This window comes from Thamnophis sirtalis, unplaced genomic scaffold (assembly GCF_051295495.1).
Source record: "Thamnophis sirtalis isolate CommonGarterSnake01/CBP01778 unplaced genomic scaffold, rThaSir2_p1.2 scaffold_9, whole genome shotgun sequence".
Lineage (NCBI taxonomy): Eukaryota > Metazoa > Chordata > Lepidosauria > Squamata > Natricidae > Thamnophis > Thamnophis sirtalis.
This window is the reverse complement of record NW_028261389.1, coordinates 6,070,803-6,084,387: the sequence shown is the minus strand read 5'-3', so window position 1 is coordinate 6,084,387 and position 13,585 is coordinate 6,070,803. Positions and strand designations below refer to the sequence as shown.

Sequence of the window (13,585 nt, the reverse complement as noted above, 5' to 3'; positions counted from 1 at the left end):
TATTCTGTTCTATTCTATTCACTGTTGGAGGTCTGGGTTAGTTTGTTAGTTGTGCAGAGGGTTGGACTAGAAGACCTCAAATGTTCTTTCCAACTCTGTCATTCTGTTAGGTCAGCCAATGACTCAGGATTAGAGATAAACACATTTGGTAGAACCCAGCTTTGTTATGGTGGGAGTTGGGGGTGGTGGTGGTGGAAACTGGCACCAACCATTCAAAACAAAACCCAGAGACTCTTCCAAAACGCTTTCGACAAAGGTGACTTTTGGGCCCTCCATCCCCACTCCGTCCCCGAGCAGAAGGGGACACGAGACCACCTAAAGTGTTGGTGGTGGAAGTTCTCCGGAGCTTCACCAGCCTTCTGCTGGAACTGAGCTCAAGCAAGGAACGGGTGGAGGGGGGGGGAATCTTCGCTCCCAGCTCTGCGAAAGGGCTGAACCGAGGGAGGAGGGAGGGGGAGGCAGCCAGCCAAGACAGCTCAGGTCAGACGCGTCCCTCTTCCAGCGAGCTGGAGACAGAAGTCAGAGCAAGGAGACCTTCTCCTCCCTTCCTGACTCCTGGCTCTTGGGGAGTCCCCACTGCACCATGGCCTGGCTCTTCTGCCTGGGGTGCTGTCTGCTGGCGGCCTCTGCACAACAAGATCCTGAACTCTTAGCCCGGGATCTGGAAGAGGCCGGGATTACGGATTATAACCTTATTGACAATGTAAGTTTGTTTCTCTTTGCTAGGGCAGGGGGGGGGGAAGAGGGAGGAGAAGCTGAAATCTGGGGGATTACAGCTGTTGGGGGGGATCCAGATGTGTGCTAAGATTTGGACTAAAAAAGGAAGGGATATTTTAAATAAGCTTGTTTTGGGATGGGCCACCTAACACCTTGTGCCAAACTTGCTTTAATTATATTGTCAAAAATGTTGTCTATCGATCTACAGTATCTATCTATCTATCTATCTATCTATCTATCTATCTATCTATCTATCTATCATCTATCATCTATCTCTCTCTCTCTCTCTCTCTCTCTCTCTCTCTCTCTCTCTCTCTCTCTCTCTCTCTCTCTCTCTCTCTCTATCTATCTATCTATCTATCTATCTATCTATCTATCATCTATCCAGAATAACAAAATAATAGAGTTAGAAGGGACCTTGGAGGTCTTCTCATCCAACCACCTGCTAAAGCAGGAGACCCTATACCATTTCAGACTAATTGTTTTCCAATCTCTTCTTTAAAACCTCCAGTGTTGAAGCCCCTACAATATCTTTCTCTCTCCTTTGCTCCCTCCCTCCCTCCTTCTCTCTCTTCCTTCCTTTTTCTCCCTCCCCTCTCCCTCTCTATCTCTCCTTCCCTCCCTCCCGCTTTCTCCCTCTCCTTCCCACCCTCCTTCTCTCTTTCTCTCTCTCCCTCCCTCCTTCTCTCTTTCCCCCTCCCTCCCTCTTTCTCTCTCTCCTTCCAAACCCCCCTCCTTCTCTCTCTCTCTCCATCCCTCTCCCTCCTCTCTCCTTCTCTCTCCCCTCCCTCCCGCCTTTTCTCTCTTTCTCCTTCCCTCCATCCTTCCCGCCCTCCTTCTCCCCCTCTCTCTTCCTCCCCCTCCTTCTCTCTTTCCCCCCTCTTTCTCTCTCTTCTTCCCTCCCTCCCTCCTTCTCTCTCTCCCTCCCCTCTCCTTCTCTCTCCTTCCCTCCCTCCCTCCTGCCTTTTCTCTCTTTCTCCTTCCCTCCCTCCTTCTCTCTCTCTCCCTCCTCCTCCTTCTCGCTCTCTCTATCCTTCCCTCTCTTCCTCCTGCCTTCTCTCTCTCCTTCTTCCCTCCCTTCTTCCCTCCCTCCTTCATCTCTCTCCCTCCCCTCTCCTTCTCTCTCTCCTTCCCTCCCTCCTGCCTTTTCTCTCTTTCTCCTTCCCTCCCTCCTTCTCTCTCTCCCCCCATCCTCCTCCTCTCTCTCTCTATCCTTCCCTCTCTTCCTCCTGCCTTCTCTCTCTCTCTTCTTCCCTCCCTCCTTCATCTCTCTCTCCCCTTCACTTCCACCTTCATCTCTCTCTCTTCTTCATTCCCTTCTTCCCACCCTCCCCTCCCTCCCTCCCCCCTCTCCCATAAATGTAAGAGTAACCTAATATGACTCTTAAAATTAAGGCGGATTCAAACTTCTCCAGGCTTTTGATTGCGGTTGTACTTTTGGCTCTGGAACCAAGCTCAGAAGTCTAGTGCCATCCCCTCCCTTGGACAACGCCTATCTAAATCCTTGAGGCGCTCCTGGGAAGTGTTAAATGGAGACTCCAAGGTCAGCTGCAGTATACCATGGGGGACGTCAAGCGCTGAGGTCAAACCTCAGAGAGAGTTTGCAGTCTTCTTAATAGCTTCCTTTCACCCTGCCTGGAAGCCTTTGGCTGGTTGCTTTATAAACTGTGCAAGAATAAATAGACCTTTGGTCCGATTCAACCAAATTTAAACCCCCTGCTTTCAGAGTGCCGAGCTATTTGTCTTAAAAGTTTTCAGTTGGCTCACACCTTTTTTTTTGCAATTTCAAACTGTACTTTTTCTGGAATTTGTCTGCCGTTCTGTAACTTTTCGCTTCTCTCCCTTTGCATATTTGCTGTGCCTTATCTCTGCGTGAAAGCAAAATATATATATATATATTTCTTTGGGAGAAACATGAAACGCCAAATAAATTTCTGGAATCCTTCCTAGGCAGTTCTGGAGCTCAAAATAGTGTCGGCCCACTCCAAAGAGAAAAGTTGTTTTTTCCAAGTGAAAGGAGCTTTAATAATAATAATATCTAGGCTCTTGCAAAGATAAAATTCTACGGCAATTCCTCCTTTGCTTTTTTTATGACTTTTAAATCAAATCATACGGTCGGTATAGCCACTAATAATGTCGTTTTGTAGTATAACTAAAAGTGCAAATTGCAACCGGTTTTTCTCAGCAGGCGATGGACTGTATAGTTATTTTTGTCAAAAAGCTTCTTTTAAGAGCTCACTTTCAGTTAATTCAACAATTGAGTTGCCTGTGAATCTATTACGAATAGAAATAAAAAGCTGCCAAGGACTTTCTGAATAATATTCATGCAACCTGTCATTACAGCAGGAAGAAAGTTGCTTTGATGGTTATTTTACAGGGGCATAAAATCAGGAGTCTGTAGCAGCTTGTCTAACAAAGAAATGCTATTAAAAGGCGTATACTTTTGTGAGATGCTTTCATCGTACACAAAAGCTAATGCCCTTTTATTATAACCTTTGTTCATGGGAAAAGCTGCTTCCAGACTCCCGATCCCAGATAACCTGGTTATAGAATTACAAATTAATTATATGGAAATTGGAGATTGAATTAACCTACTTCCTGGGTCTGCCAAACACAGTCTGAACTCTCTGGATTTACACAATAATAACCCCCCCTTCTGATCTTAAAACTAAATATAGGTAGTCCTTGACTTACGACCACAATTGAGCCCAATATTTATGTTGCTAAGTGAGACATTTGTTAAGTGAGTTCTGTGCGCCATTTCACAACCTTTCTTGCCAGGGTTGTTAAGTGAATCCCTGGAGTTGTTAAGTTAGTCACACGGTTGTTAAGTGAATCTGGCATCCTTATGGACTTTGCTTGTCAGAAAGTCAGAAAAGTGACCCCAGGACACTAAAACCGTCGTAAATAGGAGTCAGTTGCCAAGCGTCTAAATTTTGATCACGTGACCACGGGGATGCTGCGACGGTGGTGAAAAATGGTCGTAAATCAGTTTTTCAGTGCCCTTGTAGCTTTGAATGGTCATTAAATGGATGGTTGTACCATATTTTTCAGATTATAAGACGCACCTGACTATAAGATGCACCTAAATTTAGAAGAGGAAAACAACAACAAAAAAAGGTTTTGGCCTCCATGTGCCCCATTTTCAGCCCTTTTGGGGGCCTTTTTTCGGCCCTTTTCCAGTCTTTTTTCTACCCATTTTTAAGACTTTTTGGGGCTTTTTTTGATGCCTTTTTGGCCTGTTTTGAGGGCTTTTTTCAGCCTGTTTTTGAAGCATTTTTCAGCCCGTTTTTGAGGCTTTGGGGCCCATTTTTTGAGGCTTTTGGGGCAGTTTTTGAGGCTGTTTTTGCCCCATTTCTGAGGTTTTTCAGCCCGTTTTTGAGGCTTTTTTCAGCCCATTTTTAAGATTTTTTAGCCCATTTGTTTGAGACTTTTTGGGCAGTTTTTGAGGCTGTTTTTGCCCCGCTTTTAAGGTTTTTCACCCTGTTTTTTAGGCTTTTTTTGGCCCATTTTTTGAGGCTTTTTGGCCGATTTTTTAGGCTTTTTGGCCCATTTGTTTGAGGCTTTTTGAGCAGTTTTTGAGGCTGATTTTGCCCCGTTTTTTATGTTTTTCAGCCTGTTTTTTAGGCTTTTTTTGGCCCGTTTTTGAGGCTTTTTGGCCCCATTTTTGAGGCTTCTTTCGTCCCATTTTTTAAGCTTTTAGGGCCTGTTTTTTGGGGGGAAAACAGGCTGAGAAAAAGGCCCAAAACAGGGTGTGTGGAGGCAAAAAAAAATGGCTGGCTGGTGGGCGGGGCTTCGGCAATATTCTGTCTATAAGAGGCACAGAAATTTTCACCTCCTTTCGGGAGACAAAAAAGTGTGTCTTATAGTCCGAAAAATAGGGTTAAGTCAAGGACCATCTGTAAAGTTAACATATTATGCAAATGAAACTACAAATGACTTACAACCGTTGGTTTAGTAACGGTTACGACAGCACTGAAAAAAGTAGCTAATGACTATTTTTCACACTTATAACGGTTGCCGCATCCCCTATGATCATAAGGATCGAAATTCAGAGTGTTGGCAACTGGCATGTATCCGTGACAGTTGCACCGTCCTGAGGTCGTGTGATCCCCATTTGTGACCTTCCCAGCCAACTTCCGGCAAGCAAAGACAATGGGGCAAGCCAGATTTGCTTAACTACAGGTAGTCCTCAACTTACAACAATGCACTTAGTGACGGTTCAAAGTCGCAACGGCACTGAAAACAGCGGCTGATGACCATTCTTCACACTCAACAACCGTTGCAGCATCCCCCGTGGTATATGTGATTTACATTCCGACGCCTGACAACTGACTCACATGTACAACGGTTGCAGTGTCCCGGGGGGGGGGGATCCTCTTTTGCAACCTCCTGAAAAGGAAAGCTAATGGGGAAGCCCGATTCACTTAACAACCGTGTGACTGATTTAAGAGCTGCCTTGATTCGCTTAACAAACGTGGCGAGAAAAGTCGCAGAACGGGGCAAACTCACTTAACAAATTTCTCACTTCACGACATAAATTCTGGGCTCAATTGCGGTTGTATGTTGAGGACTGTACTACACGATTCACTTAACAACTGCCGTGATTCGATTTACGTCCTTGGCACGCGGGGAAAAAAATCATGACGCTACGGGCTTTACCAAACAGCATGATCATCATTTTCTCACGCGCGAGAAGTCAGGATGTTTCTGCATTTTTTCCAGAATGGATAGGATGACAACAGAGGGCTTCGGTGCAGCTGTTGCAATGGATTATATAGGAGAAAGGCAGGTTTTTAGACACCATTAATAACTCATTGCAAAATCAAGAGTTTTCCAGTTGACCAGCGCCAAATCTCTCGGTCAGAGGAGAAAGGAAGGAAATGTTTAATGGACTGTTTAATTAGGTGGCAAAAATCATTTGCGGTCAGCAATCAGAAAGTTTGCTGCTTTAGCTGAACTTTAAAATTTAATAACTTATTTATTTAAATTTTTAATTTCGATGCCACCTAGCGTCGCCTTGGGTGAGATGGGCGGGATGTAAGTTTGATAAATCAATAATAATAATCTTTTTCTTTTTGTGCTTTCTTCTTTTTTCTTCTTTTTTAAATCCTATTTTATTGTTGTGTCTATTAAATATATAACAGAGAGATACGGGGTGGGGGGGAGGGGGGAAAACATAGTGGGGATGGATTGCTACAGGCAGGGGAATAAGAAACGATACTAAATTATAATCTATTAAATGAAACAATGAATGTATAAGAATGATAAAGGTTAAAACATCTGTAATCAAATGACATACTGCATGGGATGATGGGCTTTGTTTTTCTTCCCTTTTTCTTGTTTTTTTCTTTTTTCTTCTCTGCCTTTCTTTTTCTATTGTTGTGTGATTATGTTGTCTATGTAACAAAAATAAAATTTTTTCTATAAAATAATAATAATAATAATAATAATAATAATAATAATAATAATAATAATAATAAATACCTTCCAGTCCGGTGCAGAGGTACGGAGACAAAGAATGACCTCGAGCTTCTAGAAAGGAATGTTTTGTTTTATTTTTTTTCGATTCAAAAGTTTTATTTCTTTTAAAACACAAATATTTCATCATGTTTTATGTTTTATTTTGACAACAACACATTCTACAATTCTATTCCTTACTATTCCTCCTCCCAATTACCCCACTAATGAAACAGCATAGTAAAGAAAGAGAGAGAGTGTGGCAGGTCAAAGATCCTAAAAGGAATATCACTGCAGGCCTGAACGTAATTTTTATTTGTTTTTTAATGTGCGCATGCGCAGGTTGTTTTAAATCAAAATGTGCATGCACACAGAGCAATTTTTTTTTTTTACTACTGAACCGGAAGTAATGGTGGCTCGAACCCACTTCCGGTCAGGCTTAGTGGTGAGGTCCTACTGGTTCAGATCGGTTCAGCCGATTCGGTAGTGGTATGGTGGCCTGGATCACTGGAACCGGTCTGCCATGCCCCGAACTGGTTCTCCGGTCTCTTTTGCTGTTGCCAGCATGTTTTCTGCGCATGCTCAGAACAGTTTTCAGTCAACTGCGCATGCACAGCAACGTGGGGCGGGAATGCGGGCGAGCGAAGGGAGCACCGCACACACAAAACACCCTCTCAGCGAACTGGTAGTAAGCTAGTTAGGAACCCACCCCTGGTCCAAAATTCTTCGTTTTGCAGAATGCGATAGCACGAATCTTGAGTTTTTCAAACTGTGTTCCTAGGCTTTTGCAAAACCTCGGCGGAGTTCTGCGAGAGACTAGCAGCAAAAACTAAATTAAAAGGGCCATTTAAACACAGCTTAGGCCATTTCCCTAAGCTACGACCATCTACATTCCAGCTCTTTAAACGCCGATCCGCTTGGCTGAAACATTAACTGCCCGAGTGATGGTGAAAATCACGTTTTAATCTTGGTACATCGGAAAAGTTAATGTTGCATGGACTTGGCTGTTTGTACTGTATTTATCTGTAATTGTAGGGTGATGGCTGGAGGCTGTCTGGGGTTATCTGCTTGTACAGGTAGTCCTTGATTTACGACCACAATCGAGCCCAGAATTTAGGTTGCTAAGTGAGAAATTTAGCCACCAATGGGAGTGGGCGGCACACAAACTTTATTAAACTCGAAACTTGAAACTCGAGAAATTTGTTACGTGAGCTTTGCTCAGTTTTATAACTTTTCTTGCCCCGTTTGTTAATCAAATCAATGCCGTTGTTAAGTCAGTCCCCCAGTTGTTAAGTGAATCTGGCTTCTCCATTGACTTTGCTTGCCGGACGGTCGCAAAAAGCGATCACGTGACCCTGGGAGACTGCAACCGTCGTAAATATGAGCCGGTCCTCGAGCATCGAAATGTAAATCATGGATGGGGGAGCTGCAACGGTGTTTAAAAGGGTCTCATAAGTCTCTTTTTTTCAGTGCCGTCGTAACTTCGAACAGTCACTAAATGAACTGTTGTAAATCGAGGTAGTGATTTTCAAAGTTTCGTATATAAAGTGGCATGAAATACAGAGACTTTGCTTCACCTCCAGGTTTCTATCGTTCGTCTTTAGATCAGAGGTTCTGGGAAGTGTTATTTTTTTAACCAACAACCATAAAAATTGTTTGAAAATTTCATGCTTACAGGGACCAGCGTACAAGATATAATTACAGGAGCTGAGTGCATTGCCCAGTCTTGTTAGAAGCCTCACAATTAACATAAAATATACTATAAGATAGAACATTTAAAATACAAAATGCAAGACACAAATTAAACAGACCTTGCACAGAAACTAGCAACATTAATTCTGTTCTGTCACACTGCCACGAGGTCTTCAACTGTATACTGATGGTGACACAAAGGGCAGGGGTACATTTGTAATGTTGTCTGCATGTCACCACAAACGAGGGGTGGGTTCCGGATTCCGTTCCAACCAGTATGGTTGGAACGGCCCCGGCGTCAACCACATGGTCGCACACGGCGTGCACACACATATGTGTGGTGTGCGGACATGCGTGCAGTGCGCACATGCATCGTAGTTGCCTGCAATGCTTCTGCAAGCCTCCAGGATGTTCCAGCTGCTCGGCGGAGCGTCGCCCAGGTGCCGTACATGCCATGCGTGTGCGTGGAAGCGCCAAAGGCTTAAAGCACAGGTAAGAAGCTTGGGCAGGTGGGTGGGCCCTCTGGAGCACCGTACCGGAACGGTATCCGGTGCTCCGGGCAGGAGCCGGTACACCCATATCAGGGCGTACCGCCTGCAACCCACCATTGCCACAAACACAAAGGGCAGAAGTCCCGGATAGCCCCATTTGTTCAGAGTATCTCTGGATCTTGCGGTACAGGTAGCCCTCAACTTATGACCACAATTGACCCCAAATGTTATTTTGTTAAAAGAGAAATTTGTTAAATGAGGCTTGCTCCATTTTACAAACTTTTCTTGCTATGGTTGTTAAGTTAGGAACATGGTTGTTAAGCGAGTCTGGCTTCCCCATTGTCTTTGCTTGACAGACGGTCGCGGAAGCGGATCGCGTGACTCTGGGACGCTGCAACTGTCATAAATGTGAGCCAGTTGCCAAGCGTCTGAATTTTGATGACGTGGCCATGGGGAGCCTGCAACGGTTGTGTGAAAAATGGCCATCAGTCACTTTCTCCGGGACTGTTGTAACTTCAAATGGTCACTGAACAAACTGTTGTAAGTCAAGGACTACCTTGTTAAAAAATGGTGAGGAATACTGTTCTCCATATACTGATACCTGAGAGATTTTACAGGTGGGATCATATCTCACCTAACCGACTAAGCTACTGCTTTGCTGCAAGCAAATCATATTAAGAATAGAATAGAATAGAATAGAACAGAATAGAATAGAAATAGAGTATGAATAGAATAGAGTACAGTAGAATAGAACAGAACAGAATATGGAATGTGGAATGTGGAATATAGAGAATAGAATGGAACAGAACGAACAGAGTAGAATAGAGTAGAATAGAGTAGAATAGAATATAGAATATAGAATATAGAATATAGAATATAGAATATAGAATATAGAATATAGAATATAGAATATAGAATATAGAATATAGAATATAGAATATAGAATATAGAATAAATATAGAATATAGAATATGGAATAAATATAGAATATAGAATACAGAATACAGAATACAGAATACAGAATACAGAATACAGAATAGAATATAGAATATAGAATAGAATATAGAGAATAGAATGAAACGGAAGAGAAGATAACGAAATAGAATAGTAATCCCATGTTTCCTGGAAATAAGACAGGGCCTTATTTTCTTTTGACCCCTGAAATAAGCTTTTGGCCTTATTTTTGGGGAGGGCTTATTATTTTTGAGGTGCAGGAGGTGGCAAGCATAGTCACCTCATGGCTGCTGCTGTGGTGCAATATTTTCAGGGAGGTCTTATTTTCAGGGAAACAGGGTACAGAATAGAAAAATAGAGTAGAGTAGTGTAGAATAGAATAGAATAGAATAGAATAGAATAGAATAGCAAAAACCTCCAGTGAAGGAGCACCCACAATTTCTGAAGGCAAGTTGTTCCACTGATTAATTGTCCTCACTGTCGGAAAGTTTCTTCTTAGTTCTACGTTGCTTAAAGCATGGATTGCCGTAGCAAGAACTTTCTGACTTGTGAGTTCAAACATTCTCCAGAGTTTTGATTCCTCCAAAAAGGCAGCTTGGCTGGGAGTCAAGAAAATCTCGCATTCTTTCATACGACTTCTGCACGTTCGCCATTCAAACCCAGCAGAGGACAATACAAAGCGAATTCCATCTGTCTCTTTGATCCAGGCCTGCCACGGCAGAGGGGGAGAGCCCAGGTGGGAGGGAGGGTGAGACTATGGAGATAAAAACTCCATGACCGAGAATATTGGCATCCGTCGGATTTTTATAACCTAAATATTTATAACCAACACTTTGGACTCCATCTAAGGAACGTTGAGAGCAGCCCAGAGAAAGGAACCCTGGATGGCAAAAGTGATGCAGAAGATAAATATTCAAAGAATGCAGCAGCATGGATTTAATACAGTGGTGGGTTTCAAAATTTTTTAGAACCTCTTCTGTAGGTGTGGCCTGCTTTGTGGGAGTGGCTTGCCGGCCATGTGCCCGGGTGGGAGTGGTTTGCCAGCCATCTGACCGAGTGGGAGTGGCTTGGCAGTCGTGTGACTGGGTGGGCGTGGCCAACATGTAAAATGTGGTGAAACTCGCTTAACAACGCTCTTGCTTAGCAACCAAAATGTGGGCTCAGGAACTCTGGCAGGGGTGTTCAAACTTGACAGCTTTAAGACTTGTGGACTTCAACTCCCAGAATTCCTCCTCCAGTCATGTTGGCTCAGGAACTCTGGCATTTGAAGCACGCAAGTCTTAAAGCTGTCAAGTTACAAGACCCTTGCACCCCTAACCCTTTAGAAAAAAAAACCCAGGGTGTTCAAACTTGACAGCTTTAAGACTTGTGGACTTCAACTCCCAGAATTCCCCTGCCAGCATGGGTGGCTGGGGAATTCTAGGACTTGACGTCTACGAGTCTCAAAGTTGCCAAGGTTAGACACCCTGATCTAGATCAACGCCCTACACACATGATGGCCAACTAGGGCATGTGTGCCCGAAGTGGCACGCGGAGCCATGTCGCCTGGCACACAGTGTCGCACGTTCCTCTTCCAGGTTTCTGGCACGCATGCACACACAATGAACAGGTGGCCTTTGTGCAAGCAGCAGTGCCAGAAACTGGAAAAGCCGATCTTCTGTTTTCCAGCGTGAGCATGCCAGCTGATCGGCACAGGTGCATATGTGGCAGTAACCAGAATATTTGCTGGCCAGCGTGCATGTGTGCGCTGGAAACCAGAAGTTCATTTCTTGTCACACACATGCTCCCTGGGCAGCCCTTCTTTCCGGTTGCGGGCCAGCCGAGCATGTGTGCACGGGCCTAGCGCTTGCATTCGCGCAAAGCGCTCCCTTTTCGGCACTTGCTGCCGAAAAGTTCACCATCACTGCCCTACACAACAACACAACTCTACTGAGAATGAAATAGCATGAAAAAAAGAGGTTGTTACAACCTCCACAAGACAGGAAGTTGACAATTCAGCAACCCACAGAAGGGAAAAAAATTATGAAAACTAGAATTGTTTGGAAATTTTCTTTTCAGTTCTACTTCGCTGGAGAACAATACTGGAGAATATATAGAACAAGAATGAGAGATATGTTAGATCTGCTTTATTTCTCAATACAATACAATACAATAGCAGAATTGGAAAGGACCTTGGAGGTCTTCTAGTCCAACCCCCTGCCTAGGCAGGAAACCCTACACCGTTTCAGACAAATGGTTATCCAACATCTTCTTAAAGACTTCCAGTGTTGGGGCATTCGCAACTTCTGGAGGCAACTTCTGTCCCACTGATTAATTGTTCTCACTGTCAGGAAATTTCTCCTCAGTTCTAAGTTTCTTCTCTCCTTGATTAGTTTCCACCCATTGCTTCTTGTTCTGCCTCAGGTGCCTTGGAGAATAGCTTGACTCCCTCTTCTTTGTGGCAACCCCTCAAATATTGGAACACTGCTATCATGTCTCCCCTGGTCCTTCTTTTCATTAAACTAGACATACCCAGTTCCTGCAACCGTTCCTCATATGTTTTAGTCTCCAGTCCCCTAATCATCTTTCTTGCTCCTCTCTGCACTCTTTCTAGAGTCTCCACATCTTTTCTACATCATGGCGACCAAAATTGAATGCAGTATAGTGTTTGAATGTCTCCCTAACCCTTTTAGCTGGATCTGAGAATTTTTGTAAGAGAGTTTGTATTTATTTCGGTGCGCATTTTTCTAAATACAGGCATTTTTATTGTAAGGGACATGGTAATGTTCTGTATCTTCTTTCTGTTTGATCTTCACTGTAAGCCTGTCCATTTCTGCACAGTCCGATATCTTCTCGGTTATCTCTTCATTTAGTGATATTTCTTCATTTTTCCCAGTGCTGCACAAATACAATCCTCGCTGCTGTTAATACATGCAATATTAAATATACACTTTGTTTATCATTTTTTTTCTGATACTATGCCTAATTTTAAAAAGTTCAGGTTTAAGATCTACATGTTTTCCTAACCTCTTTTCTAACCACGTTTGTATTTTCCCCCCAAATTTGGTAATATGTGCCAATCTCTCTCATTATTAATGGAGGCTTAGCAGCCAGCCTAAGGATACAGAAGTGGCTTCTGGAAAGCATAACATTTAAAAGGCACCATTCTCACTTCTGCTGAACATTTTGGTTTCCATTTTTAGTGGGAAACATGCTGAGTGATGATTTCTCTTCCTTTGCAGGTTGCACGGAGAGTCCCGCGACAGACACGGTTACTGCAGAGATTGGTGTGTAATATTCTAAGTGTGAATTGTTCTTGTCTTGCAAGAAATTGTTCGTAATATCCCTCTCCTAACTTCGCAATGAAAAAGACAGGCTTGTATCAAGAAATCTTCCAGTGGTGGGATTCAAAAATTTTTACTACCACTTTGTGGGTATGGCTTGGTGGCCGTGGCTTGGTGGGCATGGCAAGGGAAGGATACTGCAAAATCCCCATTTCCTCCTGATCAGCTGGGACTCAGGAGGCAGAGAATAGATGGGGGCGGGGCCAGCCAGAGGTGGTATTTACCGGTTCTCCAAACTACTCAAAATTTCTGCTACCGGTTCTCCAGAACTGGTCAGAATCTGCTGAATACCACCTCTGGTCCAGCCATTTTTCACTGCTAAGATCAGGGGATGCTTCTCCATCCAGTGTTGGAAGGAAGGAAGGAAGGAAGGAAGGAAGGAAGGAAGGAAGGAAGGAAGGAAGGAAGGAGAACTTATGACCACAATTGAGGCCAAAATTTTGGTTGCTAAGCAAGAGCATTGTTAAGTGAATTTCACCACATTTTACAAGTTGGCGACGCCCACCCAGTCACATGACCACCAAGCCACACCCACAAAATAGGCCATCCCACAGAATAGGTAGTAAAAAAATTTGAAACCCACCCCTTAAAGGAAAGGAAAGGGGAAGGTGCAAGAGAGGAAAGGGAGGGAGGGAGGGAGGGAGGAAAGGAAAGGAAGGAAAGGAAAGGAAAGGAAAGGGGAGGGGAGGGAGGGTGGAAGGAGAGATAGAGCAAAGATGGAGAGCTTAATGAGTAGCTTTGCATACCCCTTAATGACACACTTTGCATATCCCAAAACCAGGACAGCGTAATCTGGCATCAGATCAGAACCGAGACAAGAGAGTCAGGATACGGATCAGAATAAGAGAGTTGGCAAGGATCTTGTAGGTCTTCTAGTCCAGCCCCTTCCTCAAGCAAGATTCTGGATAAATGGCTCTCCAGTCTCATCATGAAAGCTTCCAGTGATGG

The 13,585-nt window shown here is 43.8% G+C and overlaps 1 protein-coding gene across 1 annotated transcript in view; it reads left to right on the top strand.

The window, feature by feature from the left end:
• Nucleotides 1-484: 484 nt before the first annotated feature.
• Nucleotides 485-13,585, top strand: part of ITIH5 (inter-alpha-trypsin inhibitor heavy chain 5) — a 41,673-nt gene continuing 28,572 nt past the window's right edge. The window contains exons 1-2 of the mRNA XM_087722709.1: nucleotides 485-703; nucleotides 12,536-12,580. Coding sequence (XP_087578835.1) covers nucleotides 584-703; nucleotides 12,536-12,580 — 165 coding nt within the window. The 5' untranslated portion in view covers nucleotides 485-583. The remainder of the gene's footprint in view (nucleotides 704-12,535; nucleotides 12,581-13,585) is intronic.